This window comes from Mastigoproctus giganteus, chromosome 8 (assembly GCF_048544385.1).
Source record: "Mastigoproctus giganteus isolate SK-2022 chromosome 8, ASM4854438v1, whole genome shotgun sequence".
NCBI lineage: Eukaryota > Metazoa > Arthropoda > Arachnida > Uropygi > Thelyphonidae > Mastigoproctus > Mastigoproctus giganteus.
In genome coordinates this window covers 198752830-198776684 of record NC_143582.1, presented here as the reverse complement: position 1 = coordinate 198776684, position 23855 = coordinate 198752830, and the positions used below count along the sequence as shown (strand labels likewise).

General features: G+C 38.4%; 1 protein-coding gene across 1 annotated transcript in view; it reads left to right on the top strand.

Annotated features, from left to right (window-relative positions):
* The window catches only part of LOC150082160 (uncharacterized), a 40988-nt gene that overhangs the window by 4394 nt on the left and 12739 nt on the right, over nucleotides 1-23855 (top strand). The window contains exons 2-3 of the mRNA XM_090379148.1: nucleotides 18077-18256; nucleotides 21913-22020. Coding sequence (XP_090235274.1) covers nucleotides 18082-18256; nucleotides 21913-22020 — 283 coding nt within the window. The 5' untranslated portion in view covers nucleotides 18077-18081. The remainder of the gene's footprint in view (nucleotides 1-18076; nucleotides 18257-21912; nucleotides 22021-23855) is intronic.

Sequence of the window (23855 nt, the reverse complement as noted above, 5' to 3'; positions counted from 1 at the left end):
TAATGCTTCTGGTAGCTGGCTGTCTGGCAGTGAATGACTCCAAAGGTACCACAGACTTTTTTTTTGATACATTACTTATCATAAGGATTCCATTATCCGAAAGGTGGGTATAGTTACAGAGTGTCTCTATAATCGGCGAACCGCGATCAAGTATGCACGCTTCTGTTACGTGCACGCGGTTCAAAAATATTACAGTTTCGAGAAACGTTTTAAAGAATCAGAAAAGAATGTTCGTGGACGAAAATATTGAGGGGGGAGAGGTTTCTCATACGACTCGCACTCCTTTTGAATTTCCCAATTAATTAATGAGGGATTGCCAAAGGATCTTCTAGCTTGTTTTGTGTCTTGGAACAGATACTATGGAGAAAATTCTTACAAAATGATTCTGAAGCGTACTCCCGTTCTCTTGTGGGAAGTTCCTTTGACATTTCCTTGTACAGTTAATAAAACGTAACATAAAGATCAAAAAACTATACTGTACAATAAGTACAGTGCATAAGACTTGCCCAGTAGCCTTGAACAATGTGCTATAAAAACTGGACACATTAATAAAATGGTTTTGAAAATAGGATCTTTTCTTCTCATTATTCTGTACAAAGTACCATCAAGGCTAGATCTAGCTCAGCTTATGTGTCGCTTTCTTATACGTACGAGATTATGAGTTCTCGTATTATGAGTTCAGAGTTGACAGTTGATGCGAAATTCATTCAGAAATTTTACCCTGTTCGCTAGGAATATATTTGTAATCTGCGAACCGTGCAGACTAGGAATGATGGAGAGAGAGAATCTTTATTGCAACTTAAGAAAAGAAGAATGCTTATATTGGAGCAGCTATACTGGCTATATCTGTAATAATGACATTAGTGGAGTATCCTTCTTATTCAGGTCTGCAGCATGAATCAGAGCATTACATAATCTGAACATTAAACTCAAATCGAATTCAAAATTTGGTGTTATTGACGGCGTGAGACCATTTGGATTCATTCAAAAGTATCCCAATTACCTCATTGATTCCAAAACTGTAAATTGTTCTGCATCCTTACTCCAATATTGATTCAAACTTGGGGACGACCCTCAAGTCTGCTAATACCACCGAAATGGTGTTACATAGATTTGTATGGCCTCTCTTTCTGACTGCCTTGGTGTATCACAGCGCTGACTTCCAACTGGGCATCATACTTCGGTTTCCTGAACTGGCAGATCGCAGTCTTGGTCGTGAAATGTGCTTCCTGAAGAGTTAATCAACGATATCATCAACAGATTTAGTCAATAGACCAGAAATATAGAAGGAAATGGTGCCATATCCTTCAATATCTCCGGAAGAACCAGCAATCTATCGGATATGGTATTTTTTTATATCCTTACTCCAACATTAACTACGATTTCTTTGTATACAGCGCTAAAGAAATAAGCGAAATAAGTTAAAATAAATAAGTTATATAAATAATTGAAGCGAGTTTCCAATTACAATGAATTTTACTGTCTGCCAAACTTTGCTTCAGTCTTTCGTCAGTTTTATATTCTGTACTTTAAGCGGAGAGTTTTCTCCTTAGTCACTTGGGTGATAATATTATTAGATAATTTGTCCAAATCTTCTTTAAATTCATTCGAAATATGTCTCGTTGTGTGAATCATCTGAGGAAGATTAAAGATTCCATCCGTTTTTAGTTTAATTAACCATTTTTAAGCCGTATACACTTCAATTATCTCACCACTCAAAAGCCCAATTTCAGAGTTTGTAATTTACAGAACTTCTGTTTCTTAGTAAGAATAACCTATTGGACTACCGTCTAATCGTATTGCTTTCTGTGTATCCTTTCTAACAGATCTGTGTCTTACCTAAAATGAGGATTTCAAGAATCAGTAGACAGCATTCCAGGTGTGGCCTAACCATTGCCTTATACGTACAATGGAATGAAATTTGTTTGCACTGATCAGAGAACTTCAGTTACCGCTAGCTTTTTCCTTCAACTATCTTGAGTTGGAGTTATCCAAATGGTGTTATTCTACGATTACTGTTATCTAAGCATCTTGCACTTATCAATGTTAAACAAAACCTGGATTGTCACTTTTCAGCCCATCTGCCTGATTCATCCACGTCTTCTTGATTAGGAACAAACACGGTCGCGTCCCTCTCTTGCATCTCTCAGCAACCTCTCCAAAATCAGCAATAGTTGATCTTGGAGAGGTTATGTCACTCAGGCATAACTGATGCTGAATTTGAATATGGGGAGTACTGTCGAGGATAAATGAAAAGGCTTTTGCTTTCGTAAGGGTGACTATAGTGGGATCAAACAGTTTTTAAATTCTATACAGTGGAACCAACTGATGATGTAATTAATGGCAACTTCTAAATGGAAAGCATTTAGGGAAGTAATCACAAAAGCTACTAAGCTTTTCGTACCAACGAAGAAATACTGTTCAAGGCTTAGACCTAAATAGATGTCAGATGAACTATTGAGACAAATGGCAGAGAAGAAAAGGGCATGGGATGCATATAAATTATCACTTGATTCAGAAGCCCATGGTAGAGATAAATTAATCTGTAATCAAGTTACAAAGGGAGTTAGGCAAGCTAAGACAGATTATGAGAAGTCTTTGGCAAAGAAAAGCAACAAAGACATCTATGCTTATATTAACATTATAAGAAAGGGAATTATAAAAAAAATCATATTGAGCCACTTGATGTCAATGGGTTAACTTTTGATGACCTTGCTCACGTTGCTGACAAAATGAATAGGTATTTTACACCTACATTCATATATGAAGGGGTGGGGATGCCAGAATTTTATCAAGCTCCAGTGGGGAGTTAAATGACTTTGTGAAAACTGACAGGAAAGTGGAAGAGGAATTGTTGAAGCTGAACATAAAAAAGACACCTGGGGTCGATCGAATCTATCCAATTATATTACGAGAGGCAGCAAAGGAGCCATAATTTTGAGGGCATCCTTGGATTCATGTGACGTCTCTATTGATTGGAGATGTGCGAATGTATCCCCAATTCATAAAGGGGGATCAAAAAGTGATATAAGTAATTACAGACTTGTTAGCTTAACATCTGTTCCAGAGAAAATAATACAGTCACTGGTAAAAGAAGTAATGCAGAACCATCTGGACAGCAACCAATTATGACCCAGTCACAGCATGGATTTGTTAAGGGGCGGTCTTGTCTAACGAATCTGGTAGATTACTACGATATACAGTGACGAAGGAACTGGTTGGAAAAAAATAATTTTGATATCATGTACTTGGATTTCAGGAAGGCTTTTGATACTGTTGCACATAAAACTGCTGTATAAACTGAAGCAGTGTAGCATTAAGGGCAAGTTACTGCTACGGATAACGGGATGGTTAAGTAGAGGAAGACAGAGAGTAGTTATCAATGGGCATTGCTCTTCGTGGACTAATGTTAAGTGTAGAGTCCCCCAGGGTTCAGTGCTGGGCCCATTGCTGTTTTCAATATTTATTAATCACGCTGATGAAGGTATATCGGGATTAATGTCAAAGTTTGCAGATGATACAAAGGCTGGCAGGATGGTTAATGACAGTAATGATGGTATGCTACTGCAACAAGATGTATAAAAATTGGGTCGTTGAGAAATGCCATTCGAAGTTTAACATTGACATATGCAAGTATTGCATATAATAGCAGTAATACCACAGTAACTTATCGACAGTGTAGTACTACACTCAGAGTAGTGAAAAATAAAAAAAAAGATCTGTGGGTAGTTGTTCAGTCAGATATGAAATTTTCATATTTCATATCAAGTTACAAAGGGAGATTAGGCAAGCTAAGACAGATTATGAGAAGTCTTTGGCAAAGCATGCAAAGAAGAACAGTTGGCACCATGTCTGCACTGCAGACATTGTGCTAACCTTGGAACCAAGTATTCACTTATGGTAGCCCAACGTTGTGCCAGACGAAGGAGACCTTCACTCTTCCAAGGCCCACTTTTGCTACCTGAATGCTATACTCGTTTATTTCACGGAAGATTACAGGGATCAGAGGGTGTTAGATTTCCTTTTATCACTTCCAAGGATTATATATATCAGATTAGCTTTCTCTAAGCAGTCGAAGTGTATGTATCTCGCAATGACTCAACTCAGAATAACAATCAAACATATAAATTATTACAACATTAGATAGTATGATAGTGTCCAACGTATAATCACGTTGGACACTAAGTATTCTGGCCTCGTTAAATAAAAAAAGTATGTTTTTCGTTAACGGCGTGAAAGGCTGATTCTGACGCTGCTGAACGAGAAGCATGAACTGAGCCCGCGTGTTGATTAACACGAAAATTCAGAGGAAACCGGGTTGAACCCTGATAAGACGAGTCGCATTCACCGCAAGAAATGTTGTATACTAGGTCCTTTATTTGTGTTGAGAATAAGGAAAGAACCGAGCGATTGTTCAGTATAGTGTGTAATTTCCGTATTGGCCTGGCCACAATTTTAAATTCGGCATCTTTAAAGAATCTATTAAGTGTTTGTGCCACTGTTCAACATGTGGGACAGAAATAAAGTATTTTTTGATATTACTATTGTTGGTTGGTGTAGTATTTTGTATCCTGTCCTTAGCTTGTACCCTAATTCGATTTATTGTAGCAAGGGGATACCCCTCTTTAAGAATCTGCTGGTTAATATTTGTATTTCTGAGCCCAAACAGATTCCGTCGTTGAATATTTGTAGGCATTTAGAAATTGATTAAAGATAATCGATCTTTTGTAGGCGAACTGGTGATAGCTGTTATAATGTAGAAGCATACCGGTGTTAGAAGGTTTTCGATAGATGCTAAATTGGATTTTATTCGAGTCCCGAGTAAACGTGAAATTTAATTTGCGTTCAATTGATTTTTCAATTATTTGTTACTGTAATGTAAGATTTTCGATTTTTTCGTTTTAATTTCTGGAGAGTATTATACGGAAGTGTTCTACATACTATATTGAGGTACAAATTTATTAAAACATATATACAGCGTATTAAGTACAGTAGAAACTTCCACTATTCATAATTCTGGCATACAGAGTTACCTTATCAACTTTCCTATTTCAACACACTCTGAGACTCCTTTAGTTATAAGCTATACCTTTGTTACAACCACAGACTCATAGTATGTTATTCATCCTCTACATTATTAAAGTTATTAATCTTACAGTATTACATTTAGCCCCTGCCCTCCTGGCTGTGGGGGGCACATATTGTATCTTTACTGTACAATAAAGATTTTTATATCCAGTACATATCCAGTGCTTCTCTAGGTAATTTCCTTAATGTTATGAGTCACTGTTCATTCTTCCATCCTTCTTACACTAGAAATTATTAACTGTTTTCGTCTTATCTATTCTATTATAATCTTGCCCTTTTTATCTAACATAAAAGACAGTGTCTAATGTCGAGTTAGTACTATACTAAGCTATCCTCAAAGTTTCGCTTTATATTAATTCTCTTATATTACAAATTCCTTTCTATCGTGCTTTCCTATCTTAACTTATATAAAGCATAATTAAAAAATGCACTTACTTCTATTATCCCTTGATTCTTCTGCATCAATGTCTCCTTCTCGCATCTCAGGATCTTTCTTGTGGCATCCTTCAGCTTCTCTTTGAATACTCGGGCTAAGATTGTCTTTGATCTCGTAGTTGACTTAGGCCAGTCATTCTTTCTTACGGGATTCCCATATACGGCCTGGCTCTCTCCACCACTGTCTTCATCTTTCACACTGCTCGAACTTAGACTACCTTCGTCTTCCTTTTAAGGCGAGACTCCTTCTTTGTGCTATAGGCAAAAGTCACAGCGGGACGTTCAGCTTCTTTAATACTCATTGAAGCATCTTAGGTTCCTTGAGTATGCCTTTCCGTAGAAAGTTACTCCTATCTTCCTGAGGAACTCAGTTGTCTTTCATCTCTTCAACCTCTCTAAAATTTAGTTTATTTCTCTTCGTATCGACTCCCCCCCCCTTTCTTCAGGCCTTCCCTCACTCACCTACATTTTTCACATGGCTCCCCTTTTTCTTAACTCCGAGTCGTTTTATTTTCCCCGTCCCTCTCTTTTATTCTTCCACTCCATCCACCCCCTTCTTCATTTACCGCCAATCGTGACAATTCTCAAGAAATCCCTTTTTTTCTTATTTGCTGGCATCTTCCAGTTCAAGTGGTATTTTTCCACATGTTTACGTCTCTTTCCCACGGAAAGTTTTTTCTTCGTTCTCGTATAATTTCTCTAATATTAACCACTTGCAGTGACTTTCATGTCTTAACTTTGTCGGTCTATGTTTCAGCCCTCTGTTTTAGTCCTGAATATCCTCTAATCTATACATGCCATTCTTATTATTGCTTTCGGGTTCAGCCCTTGCCTTGCCTTCCCGTACGATCCGTTTCTTTCATGAGGCGCTGAAAATGTATCATAAACGCCCCCCACCCCTTCCTGCCCTATATGCATTTCTGAAACATCAAAATTTCCGTTTCCATATCAAGGACTTTACCATACCAAAGAATAATTTATTCCCAAATCACAAAAATTTCCCATAAACTCTAACTCTCCATATTTGTAAGATCTATATCTTACAGAATGTTTGGACTGTTGGCGGAGATGTAGTTAAGATGTTCCAAGATTGGACGGATAGTGGAGGGCGTACATGGTTCATGGGTGGTAAAGATGAATGTAGGCTGTTCCGCCTTCTCTGTATGGACCTCAGGAGCAAGTATTTGATCAAGGTACCCATGCTCATGCTCATGGCCATCCCCTCGCCAACGAAGCCTAAAGTTTTCATCTGAATGGCTTCATTGGGCCATTAACAATCGGTTAAATGTTTTTTTTTTTTTCGATAAATCCGTTTCGTGCTGTGCTGCGTGTACGGTAGATGGAGATACGGTGACCAACTGCGGAATTGAATCATTACGATGTCCTAGTACAACAGGTAGGTGGATGCAGTGTTATGGTACGGGGGAGAATGTTTCCTCAGAATATTTTGGAGCTCTCATACCACTAGAGCACACTCTGAATGCTAAAAGCTGCCTATCCATTGTGACTGATCTTTTACATCACCTCATGATGATGTAAAAGATTTGCTTGTTTTGATGGACGAAAAAAACCCACTTTCTGAGGAATAAACCTTGCTATCTACGTCTGAGACCAACTAACTCAGCCACAGAGTGAAAAAAGCCCATTAAAGTTCCTCGCGTCATCGACGGGTTTCGAACCCCGATCTTTTCCACCAGGTGTGGGAATGCCTGACTTTTAACAAGCTAATGCACCTTGCCACTTTGTCAGTATTGTTTGAGAGTGGTTCTCCGAACATGAAAGTGACTTCCAAGTGCTACTTTGGCCGCCGAATTCTGCAGATATGAATCCAATAGACCATCTATGGGGTTACATGGATCGACAGATCCAGAACTTGGATGTTCCACGACGAACTTTCGTAGATCTACGGGGTACAATCCTGGCGACATGGTACAACATACTTCCTTGCAAAGTTCAGAGGTCTTATAAAGTCCATGCCTCACGTGTGACGGCGAGAGGAGGACAGAGCCATTATTAAGTAAGTGGCCATAATATTTTGACTGGAGAGTATGAATCCAATAGACCAATAGACCAATCCAATATGAATCCAATTTTGTGTTAACTGTTAGTTTTTATATCATGCATTTTTCTTCTCTGATATTTAATTACAACTATATGTACAGCTTGAAAGAAGGATACGTAGAAATAATATTCGAAAGGAAAGGGAAATTAAAACATTTTTACATTTTAAAAAAATATATTTTTCCAAATTTAAGGGGCGAGATGATCCCGTTGATCCTCCTCTCAATCCTTGCATCTTCACCAATGCAATTTGAGGAGAAGAACTGATGTCCTCGTTCATTCTATTTTAGAAGAAGTGTGTCTCAAGTTCTTATTTTTACCTCTCAAAATAAATAATTTATTTTGTCTTTAGTAATATCTTTAAAAAGCCAGACGAAATCAGAATTTTCTACTTGGAATAACCTTAACCCTTTAACCTATGACGCAAACACATTTCACTTATTGCTTCCTCAGAATAAAAACAAACAGGTTTTCACCTTCGCTCTCAGCATTACTTCAATTCCGAATGACAACGAATGACTTTCCCCCAATCCGACATGTCTTAAGAAGTTACGCGTACGATGATACTCTAGCAGTGGTGTTCCAAAAACATTCTTCTCTCTATTTAACGGAAAGCAATCATTTAAGTGGTCTCTCTCTCCCTCACAAAATCATCTTACGGATATTAAGTTTCTGTGCGTGTCTTTTCTACAGATATTTCAACTGGCGCATGCTCAAATCTCAGTTTCACTGAGAGCAGAAATAATTGTCACGTACAGTTTTTGATTGTATGCGTGCATGATCTGAAGAGGGAGGATAGAAGTGGGGTTAAAAGGGCGGTTTAGGTACAGGAAAATCGAAGGAAGATATCGCAAAATTGTTTAACAACACGTGCGGCATGCTAGTTGTTGTTATTGGGTTTTAGGAGCATTGGCGACTAAGGCCATGCTTCTCCGTGTATATTGTCTGTGTTCTGAGGTCGATTTTCTGTTTTGTTGGACGAAAAAGCCGAGTTTCCCCAATAAAAAACCATGCTACCCTCGCCTGAGACCGACTAATTCAGCCACGTTGTGAAAAAGACCCATAAAAGTTCCTCGCTTTATCGATGGGATTCGAACTGAGGTCTTTTACAGCCGGTGTGGGGACAATGGCGATCCTACCAACTTTGCTACCCACGAGGGCTGCATGCTAGTAAGAACAGATGGAATAAATTTAAATGCTATGCTGACGTTTTTTGCACTCTTCAGACATTCAACAAAATACAGAGTAATCGAAATTCGTACTACTCCAACTGAAATAAATAATTTATTTTGGTAACCTACACAATTCTTAGAAAACTAAGTGAGTGGCAATATGCCAGAAGACCCGTCCGCATGCCAAAAGAGTGGTTGTTAGGTTACACTTACACAAAATCTTCCATACTGGTTTGTTCGTGGCTAAGCGACCGTAACATCTTTCGTGTCTAAATGTGTGTTTATAGTCTAAAAACAGTTTTTTTTTTTTCAAACTCTTTTGTGAATATCAAAGACGAATTTTGAGAAAGATTTTCCGATTCAATGATACCAATAAAACAACAATTTCACAATTAGTAAATCCTTTTTGTGAGACAGGTAGGTTTAGTAAGAAAAAGAAATGGATGCCTACATTACTAAACATTCAACCATTCCTTTATCCATTACAACAACTTGCCTTTAATATCATACCGTTCCAATTTGTACAGCAGTCTTCCATGTGAAACAGTATCAAAAGCTTTCCTGAAATCCAAATATATGACATAAAAATTATTTTTTGCCTCCAGTTCCTTTGTGACCACATCGTAGTATCCAATCAAATTGGTCAGACAAGACTTCCCCTTAACAAACCCATGCTGTGTCTGAACTATTACTGCTGTCTTGTCTAGATGATCCTGCAATGCTTCTTTAACCAGTGATTCCATTATTTTCCCCGAAACAGAAGTTAAATTAACAGGTCTATAATTACTTGCGTCACACTTTGCACCCCCTTTGTGAATTGAGGATACATTTACGCATCTCGAGTCAGCTGAGCCCACACTTAATCTAAGGATGTTCTCATAATTATGGCTAAGGGTTTGCTAACTTCCCTCGATGCCTCCTTCAATATAACTGGATAGATCTCATCTACCCCAGGTGCCTTTTTTATGTTTAACTTCAACAATTTCTCTTCCACTTTGCTTTCAGTTATTATAAAATCACTTAGCTCCCTATTAGAGTTTGATAAACTTGTGGTATTCCCCTCCTTGAATAACTTCCCATGTGTGAATGCAAATGCAAAATACTCATTCAGTTTATCAGCTACTTAAACAGGATCATCAATAGTCGAACCATCTATGTTAAATGGACCAATCTGATTCATCCCTTCCTTCTAGAGTTTACATAAGTAAAGAACTCTTTACTATTTTTCTTTGCATCCTTTTCCAAAGATTTTTCGTAATCTGCCTTTGCCTGCCGAACCTCCTTTGTGATTTGATTACATACTAGCCGTAGGCTTCTGTGTTGCCTGATAATTTATATGCATCCCATGCATTTTATTTCTCTGCCACGAACCTCATTAATTCACTGACATCCGTTTAGGCCTGAACCTTGAACAGTATGTCTTAGTTGGCATGAAAAGCCTAATAGCCTCCAAGATTAATTCTTTGAATGCTTCCCATTTAAAACTCACCGTTGGTAGCATCATCAGTTGATCCCACTGTATTGAATTTAAAAACAGTCTGAGACCACTGTATTCACCTTTACGAAAACAATAACCCTTCCCTTGGTGGTAGTTACATCTTTAAGTAAATCCCACACCAGTACACTCTGATCCCTGTCACCTAGTGGTTCCTTTATCTGCAAATTCTTAATGCAAGAGTCATCACTGTTTATAATCAGATCAAGAGTATTACTCCCTGCGGTTGCCCCTGAACATGGTGGTGTAGAAAACAATCCTCCAATAAATCCACAAAGGTCTTGCTAGCGTGCGGGTCACCATCCCACAAGTTCCAGTCAATATCTGGGAAGTTAAAATCCCCAATTACAAGACATTCTGATTTACTGGCCCACCCTATTTCTCTGCACAACTGTTCATTGTACTCATCAGAGTCATTAGGCCTGTAACATACTCCTACTCTCATTTTTCTTTTCCCAGTGCTTATATCACACCAAACAGATTCAACATTGCACTGTCCACCCGTGTCAACTGGATGCACTTCCTTAGATTTTATGTGTTTCTTAACTAACTGCTTAACCCCTCCTCCCTTCCTCTCCTGTCTATCCTTCCTGTACACATTGTACTCCCCAAATTCCAATTCTGCATTCCTAATATCAGTGTGACACCACGTCTCTGATATCCCAACAATATCCGCTTTTGATGTCTTGACCAGTACTTCAAATTCATCAAATTTATTTACCAAACTCCTAGTATTGGTGTACATGTCAGTATATATGCGCCTGTTCTTACTCTTAGTTACCCTTAGAGCCCATGTATTTACTTGTTCCATGATGACTCCCAGCAGCCCTTGAAGTCTCCAGCAACTTGCTCTCTTGGCTGCTGTTCATTACAATAGAAGCAGTGCAAGAATCACTTTCGCCTCTACCTGCGCTACTGTTACTCTGTTATTTCGTGAATCCCACCCCAAACTAGCAGTTTTCCCACCCACCCACCTAACACTGCCTCGATAGCATCAGCAAACACTCTTTCACCCCTTCTATTTAAGTGTATCCCACCCCTGTAGAAGGAGTCTCTCCTGTTAGCAAGAAAAAACAACGCTGAAAAAAAAAATTCTACCCCATGGGCCTTGCACGATTTATCCAGGGCTGAATTGATTGAAAAGTCTCTCATCTTATACTCCTTCCTATCGTGTGTAGGCAGAATTGCAGACACTTCCATTTAACCCTAAATCACGAATTTTTTTCAGCATTGACCTGTACTTGTTAAGTAAATCTGCAGATCTCTTACTCTTAAGGTCATTAGTGTCAACGTGTACAACAATATTACCTTTTGCGCCCTTAAAAGATATCTGCCCTACAACGTCATCAGCTCTCGCCCCTAGCAGAATACCCTGGTTCTGTTCCACCTGTCCTTTTTGAATAATATATTCCCCATCTTCCTGACAATAGAGTCACCAACAATAACTAGTTCCTGTAGGACCAGCACATTGCCTTTGAGATTGCCGCTGTGTTGCCTGATGCACAGGAGTCATCTCTGGCGTTGAGTTGGGCAACTGAGAGCTTGATGGCCTCCTCATATTAATTTCTTCGAGGGCATATGCCCTACACCTCAAACTGTCATAGAAGCCCATCAGAACGCTGATTTGGCGCCTAATGCCTTTCAAATATGCATTTCCATGGGCATGGAAATGTGTATCTGCACTCGTGGGTAGCACAGTTGGTAAAATCGCTGTCCTCCTCACACCGAATAGATGACGTGAAGAAATTTTATGGGCCTTTTTCGCAACGTGGCTGAGTTTGTCGAGATCTTTTAATGTGATGAGATTTCTTATAAATTCAATTTTTCCTTATTACGTTAATGATAAGAGTCATCTTCTTCTTCCAGTCACATAGTTCCCTGAGGAGCTGTTGTGGCCACCAACAAAATCCTCCAACTACATCGATCATATGCTATACGAGCGGCATCGCAAAATGCCACGCCCAAAAGTTCACTGACCCCATCCTTCCACCTAGTTGCAGGTCTTCCTTTAACCGCAGTTTTTGGAGTTGGTTTTGTAATTGTAATAAATATTTTGGAAAAACAATAGGTGTCTGAATAAATCTGTATTCACTAGATTTTGAATTTAAGAAAGAATATTTATATTCTCTTTTTGAATATAAGATCACTATCAAAAAATTTGTATTCTTTAAAAATTGTAAATTTATTTAAAGAATATAAACTTTATGTTTATAGTAATTTTAATATAATTAAACTCTTATTAAAAATTGCTTTCATTATATTTCGAACCGAACTTTATATAATAGCGTAAGATTTTATTATAAAATGGATATTAGGAAATGAAACAAAACTTATAAAAACCTACAATCACTTTCCAGAAAATTAGAAACCTTTTGCAATTGGCTTCAACAGAACGTACGGTATCCAAATGTGATTTGTCACGTGGTATGATCACAAGTTACTTGGTATCAGATAAATACTGTGAGGCTTCTTATTTGATCCAGTGATGAGGAACAAGGCAATCATTCCGATTTTCAGAAAGGCGTTATTGTTGGAGCACTTTTAGCAGGAGCCACAATTGAGAAATCAGAGAAAATCACTGGTGTATCGAAAATAACCATCTCAAAAGTATACAATGAGTGGAAGAGGAAAGCAGAAGGTAGTAATGAAAGGAAAAATGCCAGAGAAATTCGGTACTCCAAGGGCAAGACTCTTAGGAATTTAAAGCGAATTGTGGGTCAGTTAGAATAGAAGATCTAGTATGCAAAAAATGACTATAAAATTCGATTGAAGCAAAGAAGATCCATTTCCAATCGAAGTATAGAGGTGAGTTGAAGAAGCTGAGGTTTGGTAGTCGTGTGCTTATAAAATAGTCATTTCTTTCAACGCCAAGACTGGACTGTGGAACAGTGGACAAAGATCATGTGGTCTGGCGACTCTCCATTTAAACTTTTTTGACCGATAGTAGGATGAAAGTGTGGAGTGAACCTCTTGAAGATGCATCCAGACTGCTTCTAGCGACTGAAGGTGTTATGGGCTATGCTCTGTAGAAAGACTTTGGGTCTGTTCATACCGTTAAGAACCAACGAAGGATTCTTTCAAGACGACATAGAAACCATCCAGCGTGCATAAAATTAAAAACTGAATGGTTCGAGGTACATTTCAAAGATTTCGAACATCTACTCAGGTCGCTCATTCTTTAGACCTGAATCCAATTGAGAATGTTTGGGATATATTTTGGAAAGGGCAGTTCAGCTTCGCAGTTCTCTACCGACCACAATATAGCAGCAGACAAAATATCCTGATGGAAGAATAGTCAAATCTGGAGTTAGACTCCATGAGACACTTAATGAAATATATACCACGACGTGTATGGGCTGTAATTCGGGCAAAGGTATAATGATTAAAAGGTTCTAATTTTTTGGCCACTCAGTGTAATTTTTTTATAGGTATATTAAGAAAGTATAAGAATGCACTTTATATGCATGTTATAATGATTTTTTTAGCTGGAGTTTTAAGACTGAACGATATTGGACCATTTAATTTTAACGCAAACTCGCAATCAGGGATATCCTTTGTCTCTGCGTACTAAAAGTGTCGCATTTATTTTATTTTATTTTTTTTAATTTTTTTATGAAAATCCCAAACACGAGAGGTATTATAACCTATAGTACTTAGTACCGTGTTTGGGTTGGAGGTTCAGAAGACGAAAGAAGATATTTGTTGACATTGGACTTGAACTTCTGTAGATTGTAATTTTCAAGAAATACGTATGAAGGAAGGTTGTTCCAGAAAACGGCAGTTCAATGAATAAATGAGGAAGATGAAAAGTTGGTTCTGTGAGTTTGAAGTTGGACAGAAAATGGATGTTGGCTGGTAGCGGCACATGTTAGACTATTTTAAAAGAGAGAGAGAGCGGGGAATATAGAAGCCAATTCAGAAGAACAGTGCCCATGGAAGTATCTGTAGAAGAGGCAAGCAGCAGAAACAGTGCGTCTATGAGACAGCGAGTGGAGAGACTCTGTTAGAGATGAATCATTAATTAACCTAACTGCCCTCTTCTGAATGGAACCTAGAAGCCTGAGAAAGGTTTTGAGGGCACCACCCCAGATGTGGGAACAATATTCCATGGTAGGACGGATTTGCGATTTGTACAGAGTGAGCAGCTGTTTGAAAGAAAACTAACGCCGAGAGCGAAAGAGAAAACCAAGTTTTTTAGATGCAGAGGAAGCAATATTTGTAATGTGCTTGTGCCAAGAGAGATTAGAAGTCAGGGTAATCCCCAAAAGAGATATATCATTTTGCCTAGAAATCGGAGTGTCACTAAAGATAAGCATAGGAGTAGAAGAATCCTTTTTGCGAGATATAAGACAAGATTGAGTTTTAGGGATTGAAATCAACTAAGTTATCTTTGCCACACTGAAGAATTACCCAGCATTTAAGGAATTGGTAGCGGATATTCTAGAAGTTGAAGCTGATTGAGCAGGGCAAGGTTTCTCAATCTGAAAAGTAGAATGCAATGTGCTATCATCAGCAAAACAATGGATAGGATTTCCGGTCAAGGGAAGAAAGTCATTAAAATATAAGAGGAAAAGAGTGGGGGAAAGAACTGAACCTTGGGGGACACCGGCATTAGTGGCGAAGTTAGAAGACAGAGAGCCATCTACCATCACCTTCAGTCGGCGGTTATAGAGAAAACTATAAGATGGAAGCTTGTTTAGAAGACCTTTATGCTAAACACGATCGAAAGCTTTTAAGATGTCAAGAGCAATTGCTTGTGTTTCACCGGACTTTTCCATTGAATTAGTCCATAAATGGGTAAAATAAGCCAGAATATCACCAGTGGATGGACACTGACGGAATCCATACTGGCGATCGTTGATCAGACGGAAGGTTTCTAGGTAGTTTAAGAGTTGTCGGTTAATTGATTTCTTCATCACTTTAGAAAGAGTACAATAATTGCAATGGGACGATAATTGGATGGGAGGGACTTGTCACCCTTTTTAGGAATTGGCTGGATATGAGCAAATTTCCAAGCAGAAGGAAAAACACCTTTGGAATAAGAAAGTGAAAAAATGCGGCAAAGAATAGGAGCAAGTTCAGGAGCACAGGTTTTGAGATCAATCGCAGAAATAATATCAGGAACTGAAGCTTTCTTAGCATCAAAATTCATCAAAATCCTTTTGACGGAAGATCACAGACGGCATTGAATGGAGTCTGTTGGGAATGGTGGGAGGTGTTTTACCAAGATCATTAATACATGAGTTGGAAGAAAAATGGGACACTAGCAGGTCAGTTTTATCCTTGGCTAAATTGACAATAGAACCATCTGGTTTTGACAGAGGTGGGAGCAGAGATGGGCAAAAATTAAGGCCAGTAGCTTTGGCAAGAGATCAGAATACTCGGCTACCATTAAGTCAAGAAGCAAGTTTTCTACTCTTAGCCTGTTCAAAATCTAGTTTGGACTGATTAATAACTACTTTACAATTGTTGCGACCTTCGGTGCAGGCAGAAAATGAAACTGAAGAATTAGAAACAAGCCAATTAGGATATGGAACATTCTTCTCTTGAACAGTCTTAGCACATTTATTGGAAAACCAAGGTTTAGATAATGGACGAGATTTTAAAGTGGAGTGTGGGATAAAGGATTCCATTCCTACAAGAATAATTTCACTGACACGATCTGAGAAAACGTTGACATCAGAAGTTTTGAAACAGTAAACCGATGAAGGAAAAGAAGAAAAGAAGTCTCACTGGTCATCCCATTTTGCATTCTTGTAATGCGAAACAACACGAGGTTGGGAATAGCCATGAGATGAAGGCTCCATTGGAAAGAGACCATCAGCAAGTTGTGATCTGAGGTGCCTAAAGGACCACTCACTTCGACCGTGTACTTGAAGGGTTGTTTGTGAGAAAAAGATCAAGCGGGTTGGCTGTATGGTTAGGATTGTTCCGTATTCTGATAGGTAAATGAACAATCTGTGCGAGGTCATTAGTAATTGCAAAAGCGTCAGCATCTCGACCAGCTGGGTCTGTGTGACTAGAAAACGGAAGCCAGCTGGAGTTGTGAACGTTAAAATCACCAAGGAAAATTAACCTCACTGTTAGGAAAGTTGGACTGGAGAAAGTCAAGTTGCAAAGAGAGGAAGTCAAAGAGTTCCTAGTGATTAGTGGAGTTGGGATAACGGTAGAGACAACAGATGGATTTGGCAGAATGAGGTGGAGAGATTTTAAGCCAGAGGAGATTTCAAATTACCAAGTCTCTGACAGGGAATATCGGAATGGGCATATGCACAAGTACCACATTTGAGGCGAAAGGAATCATACAGCAAATAATTTTGGTAACTGAGATTAGCAGTGGTTGAATCAACCGATAACTGAGGTTCTGTCAGAAAAGGTACATGGGGTTTGGCAGACTGCAAGTGGAAATGGACATCGTTGAGATTAGAACTGAGACCATGTATATTTGAGAAATGAACTAAGAAGTGTTTTAGAGGTTTAGATATTTTCTTAGATCTTAAGAAAAAAGTCCCACATTTATGTGGGACTCTTTCTTAAGATCTAAGAAAATATCAAAGCACACTCTTTGACCTTCAAAGAGTGTGCATTGACTTTAGTATGCATCCGCGACGTTATGTACAGCTGACGGATTTTAAAGGGCATCATGTCATTGGGTTGTCAGAGGGTGGATGGTCAATACATGGCCAAATCATCGTTCATGTGGGTTGTGTTGCTCAAGCGGGTAGATGCTGTTGGCAACAATAAGTACAGGAAGGTACTTGGACTCATTGCCAGGTTTCTGGTGGCATCAATAGAATATCAGAACGGAAGGTTCGACGTCTCCACCGACTAGAGACAGGAAAAGGACCATTGCGGGTATGGAGTAAACGATTAGCATTTAATGCTGATTATAGCCTTCAACAACGTGCCAAACAACTGCGAAAAAGTGAGGCTGCATTCTCGCCACCCGTTGCCTCATCTGCTTCTGAAGCCATTTAATCCTCGTCAGCTTCTGCAGTGATATGGAGAAGAGTTCCTTGGAGATAAATGTGGTAAATATGGTATCGAGTCATATTTAGTGACGAATTATGTTTCTCTTTGGGATCCAGTGAAGGTCGGATGCACACCAGGGATAACGGTGGCCCAGGCTGCATCAGAGAGCAGAATACAGGGCCAACAGAAAAATCGTGTGTGTGTCCTTAATGGCACTAGTGACAACGAACTCTTTGAAGAAGTTGCAAGGAAGCTTTGGATACTACCGTATAGCGTGACTGTAAGCAGTTTTACATTCTACAACGACGTTAATGTAGTAAGCACTTGTGGATTTGTGTTTAAGATATAAAGAAAATATTTTTTCCCAAAATTCGCCTTCTAACACTGGATTCGTCTCATAGTTCGGAAAATACGGTAATTACCTCTAGTGTGGGGGTTTTACTTTTACATATGACAAACCGCACCAACAGCTCAACATTCCAATCGTTTACGTCCATATACGCCACAGTTATGCATGCACATTTTCAATGAGGAGTCAGATTGGATTGGATCTTATAATAATACTGTTCCATCAAATATGTGATATATATTAATTATGTCCAGTCCATATATTTCTTGATATCTCATATTTTGTGGTTGTCATTTAAATTTTGGACACCAGTATTCACACTAGTGAATGTAATAATTTAAAAAAAATGATAGATTTTTTTTTTAGTTTTATTTTAACAATTTGTATGATCATATACCGAAGGCTAACATTATTACATCGAAGTTCACTTTGCAACCATAGCAACGGTTGAAACACCGGACAGTTCAGTCAATTATTTTCTGAAGTATATTATGTTTTGAACAGGAGAGATGGAGGACGGACACAGTAAAAGGCCGAGGAAGGCAGTTTTCTCAATTATCAGTCCTGTAAAGCACGCTACAAGTCGTTTTTTAATCGAAGCCCAACGAAAAACTTTAACCAAAGCTTTACAACGACACAGATGGTTCCAAGATGGCGAAATGCTTGAAACTATGGAGAAAATGGGTGAGTATCCAATGATTAATCAAAAGATATCTATTAGAGAAATTTGCAATGAAAATTGTGCATTTGTTTACAGCACCTGTGTAATTATTGTTTTGAAATTTGTCTTTCTATATACAGTCACTGTCCAAAAATGAGGTGATATCATGGTATGGGGCATGTTCTTGTTGGTATGGATTGGGTCTGCTCATGTCTTTAGAAGATAGTTTTATCTCCGATGAATACTTTTCTGTCTTATCCGATCACTTCACATTGCAATGTGAAGCGATCGGATGCTTTTTACTCGCATTGCGATGGATTACTTGGAGAAGGCAACGCAACCGTCCACCATCAAAACTCTATCCGAATGGGTGGAGGAACATTCTTAAGAATTTCAACACCATGGCCGCCTGATTCTTCAGATCTGAATCCAGTTGAGAATGCCTGGGCTGGAAAGGGCAGTTTGGCTTCGTAATTCTCTACTGACCACAATACTGGAACTGGACTGCCTTAGACACCTAGTGGAATCCATGCCAGAACGTGTATGGGATGTAATTCGGGAAAGAGGTCGCGCTACTAGATATTTGATAAACGTTTTTAATATTTTTTTGGGCAGTGAGTGTATGTTGATAATTTATCCAAATGTATGTTTCGTTAGTTTAGCGTAGGGTAAGGAACCTGGCTGAATTCATTCACAGTTTATTCAAAATTCTAAATTCTTTATCTAAATAGCGAATCGATGGTTAGTTGGTGGAGTGAAATACCAAGGCAACTCGTTGTGGCAAGTAATCCGTATGAGAGATCTATGCTATTACAGAGAACTTATTTTTTCCTTTAAAACTGTATTTTTCTCATTTTTCTTTTCCAATTTATCTCCTCTGATTTATTTTATTTTTATCCCAATATAATATAACCTTAATACAACGTATTATTTCTCAACTACCATCCAACCGAATGCCTGTTCTCGATACGTACATGTATTTGTGTCTTTCTGTGGCAATAAAAGAATCTAAAGAAAAGAATTCTATAAAAAACTTTTCATTCATGACAGAATTTCTATGTCAGTTAGCCTTTCGGTGAATAAGTCAGTTTAACAAACAATGTGAAATATTTGGCAGCATTCGCGTGCTACATAAGAAAAATCCAGCTCTTTGAGATAAAATGACAGCTGAGGGACTTCTCTGGCTGCAGGCAAGGACAACTCACTTAACATTGCGTACACTCCTGAATTCTCTCCAGTGTGATGTAATAACTTAGATATACGCCAACAAAAAAAGAAAAATCTAATCGTTTATATAATTATACATTTCATCAGAGGCCTCCTTTGTAATTAGCTTTTATTTACCAGATATACCGTCATCATCCGCATTCCTGCTTCACCTTTCATCGACTTTTCTTCCTTGTTTGGTTAAAAGCTTACTGAAAGCAAGTTTTTATGAGCGTCAATGATCAAGGATTGCGAAACCCTTTCTTTAGTTTTTATACTCCCCTTCTTTAGTTCTCTATCTGTATCGTTCTAACCTTAATTAACTATTTTATAATTATAAAGAAATGCTACAGACATCCTCGTATTCAGCAACCCACCTAGCATTAATATATTTATGTTTTAAGGTCGCAATCTTATTTATTTATGCCGTGCAACGTCATAAATAAATAAAATTTATTCCTAGGCTGGTTTGACTAACTGAGATATGGAAAATTAACAAAAAAAAGAGAAACCCTACACCACCACCTGATAAACACTGGTTCAGTCCTGCTTAAGGTCTTCGTCGTGACAAATTCCTTTCCCCTTTAGGGCTTCGAAACTGGGTCTATCTAAACTTGGCTAACGATACGACATCTGATTTAAATCTTTGTAAAAATGATATAGAAGTTTTGGCATAGACTGCACGAATGAAGTTTGTCTCAAAATACTTCATTAACTTTCTTTTGTACGATCACTTATTTGTTCATTCCCCTTGAATGTAAATATATTGAGTGTTCCCTTTATTAGGTACATTTACCTAATAGCGTGTAGGTCCCCTCCCTTACCCCTCAGAACAGTCTGCAATCGTCGTAGCATGGATTCAGAGAGGTGCTGAAAGCCCTCCATAGAAATGCTGACCCATGTTGACTCCGAAGAGCTCATTCCACTTTATCTCACAAGTGTTAGTTGCATTTAGATCTGGCGACTGGAAAGGCCGAATATATTGTCATGTTCGTGGACCCAGTTCTATACAATTCTGAGCTTGGGACATGGAGCATTCTCCTATTGGAAGGATCCATTCGCAGATGAATCCACCCAGTTATTCACTACAGCCATAAAGGAATGCTGGCACCACGGTCCCATTACGAAAACACCCCTATCACCACTGCACTGCCTTTACCTGTACTGTTGACACCTGGCAGGATATTCCAAGGACTCGTACTTTTTTCGCAATATTTTGGTCCTCCCATCAGCGTGAAACAGCAGGAACTGAGATTTTAGGCAATGTTTTTCAAATCCTCCACTGTCTAGTGCTGGTGTTCCTGAGCCCAGTGTAACCGTGCCTTCTTGATTTTTACTAACAGGAGTGGAACCAGGTTCTGTCATCGACTGCGATACTCCATCCATGATAAGGTACGATGAGTTGTGTTCTGAAATGTTTCTTTGGTTACCACTGGTGTACTGGGTTGTTATTTGACTGACTGTAGCCTTTCTGTTACCTTGCACAAGTCTTGTCGGCATCCATTGACCCCTCGCTGCTTCTGACCACAGCATCACCATTGGCTGGGTGTGGTTTGGCTATTAGAACAATCTCCATATACCCGAAACGCACTCATACATGAAAAATCCCAGCAGGGTTTTCGTTTCCGAGATATTCATACCAGTGTGTTTGGCATCGACTACCACTTAAATCTTTCGTCTTGCTCATTCTCACGTTGCGCTGTACCTAGCATCCAAAAGTATCTGCCCACCGCTTGATATTGCATGGTACGAACACGTGACTGTTACTGAAGGATCACCCTATTTCACGAAAAGGGTAGGTGTACTTGATAAAATCGCTATTCAGTGTATGTTATATGTTAGTAAAATGTAAGTGACTTTAAAAGGAATTATGCAAGTAAAATGGGAGGAGAAATTTATGACCACACAAAGCATATTTCTTTAACAGAAAAGTAATTTCTTTTTCAGGGTCATATCGGACAAAAAGGACTCCGCTAGCTTAGAAATTACTTGAAACATAAAACTATGGGATCTAACCAGTCACTGAAGACATATTGTCTTCGTTCTGGCTTATCTTTCTTTTGATCAATCTTGGTGATACAATGGAATAATTAGATATTTGTCTTTATTGGCAAAGTCCCGGTACATCGCTAATAGAACACCACGAGCTGTTGTACAGCTCGTGGGGTACAGCTCGTTTAAAATATCTTCCAATCATGAGAGAGGAGAGAGGAAATCAAAAGCACTCACGAGTAGCATAAACATAAAATCTTGGTTCTCGCGGAAAAGCCGAAATAATCATCCCCAAATCTGTGATGTACCAGGATCCTAGTTATTTCAAATATTGAATTTTCCCTTTAATAATTAGATATTTCACGTCCGAAAAACCTGTGCATGTCATATTATTTCAAAACCTCTACATTCCAGTTAAAAAACATCTGAATTCTTTCTTTAAAGTTAATGCTCAATCCTAATGCCATTCCATCTCTTTCAGCAATCCACCCAGTTATTCACTACGCCGAACTTAGTTCTGGCAGTAGCAAACCTCCAATGTCTCTGTTAGACCCAACATGTCTAGGTAATGACTTTATTCTACATCAAGGTAAGAGCTTAAGAAGATATTTAAAATTTATTGTATTATCTGTTGTTTATTTTTGTAGATCTGAGCGTTAATTGTAATTTAAGTTTCATTCGTTCCCGTGTACAATAGATACGCTAACGAGCTTAATTAATATTAATAATTATTACATTTTAACTGAGCAACGTAACGTTTCGAGGTATATATCCCGTATCCTTCATCGGAGTGAGTCTCACGGTTAACGTATGATCAGGGGATAGGATATATTGTACATTCAAACGCTATATTGTTTGATTAATTATGTAATAACAGTAATAAGATATAATGATAATATTAAATCAGGTTATAATATCGTGGGTCAATGGAAATACTCCAAATTTAAATTGCATCTAATTTCTTGGAATTCGCATAAACCGTTTCTTACTGCATGATTTATGTAATGCGTGTTTCGCCAATTTCTTGATTTTTTTCTGAAGAAGAACGGGCTATGAGGTTATTAATCTTCCCTTACATTCTTCAACTGCCTTTCAATTTTTTTATTCTTCTGGCAGCCATTGTGACCTTCGGAATTTCTGGCCATTGTCCAGTCTATGCGATTACCCTTGACTGCCATAATGACCTTGCAGCCTACACTCATTCAGTGATTTTGGCTTTACTGAAGAATGTCAAAAAGTTCTCTTAAATAGGAGGCAGATCGATCATGTGCTGCTTTGGAACAAAGCTTTCTTGACATAAATTTAATTCATATTACTTGTAATAATTATTACATGACAACCTGTACAAAGTGTAAGAAGTAGATGAAATATCGATGAAAAAAGGCCAAACAACAGGCACGATGAAGTGCTGAAAAGATAGGGATAAAAATAATGAAGTATTAAATAATAATCTAAAACAACTTTTCTCTTTTTCTAGTTTTCATTAGATTGGGAAAAAAAGGACTTTTTTTTTCATCAAAGCGGTGTAGTTAGTTGTTATAAGGTTTTAGGCGCATGAGCATCTTAGGCCATATTGCGCTGTATGAAAATGTCTATAAATTGTGTGTTCTGTGGTCGAATAATAAATGTGTTGTGTGTTCTGTGGTCGAATAATAAATGTGTTGTGTGTTCTGTGGTCGAATAATAAATGTGTTGTGTGTTCTGTGGTCGAATAATAAATGTGTTGTGTGTTCTGTGGATGAAAACCCAAGATTCCGGGAGAAAAAACCATGCTACCCTTGCCTGAGACTGACTAGCTTAGCCAGGTTGTGAAAAAGACCCATAAAAATTCTTTGCATCACTGATGGGATTGGAACTCAGACCTTTCCCCTTCTGTGTGGAGAGGATGGTGAATTATACCAACTGTGACACCTGTTTTTTGGTTACCTAAAAAGTTTCCACAACCATCTGAAAAGCTGGTTTTAGTTCTAATTGGGGCTCTACAAAGATTATCTCTGACTTTCGCGACACTGAAAGTTCTCACTTAAGTAGTGGTAGCAATGGTTTCGTTTGATGTAAGGTAGGAAGCTTACAAAGCATCAGAAACAAAAAAAAAGAAAAAGAAAACCTTCCCACATCACTTGTCCATCCCCTCAAATAATGTCTAGTTCTTCCTTTAATTTATTTAAATTACCCACTTAAACAATAACAGATGGAAGTTTGTTCCAACAATCAACCACCCACTGGCTGAAGCCAAACCTCCTCACATCTGTCCTGCAACCACCCTTCCTCAATTTGAATTTTTACTTCCTCATGTGTGTACTCTTAGCAAGAGGAAGAATGGCATCAGCATTCAACTTTCTCAATCCATTCAAAGCCTTAAATATCTCAATCATATCACCTTGCAGGTGACTAGTCTCCAGACGCTGAAATTTGTAGAACTGA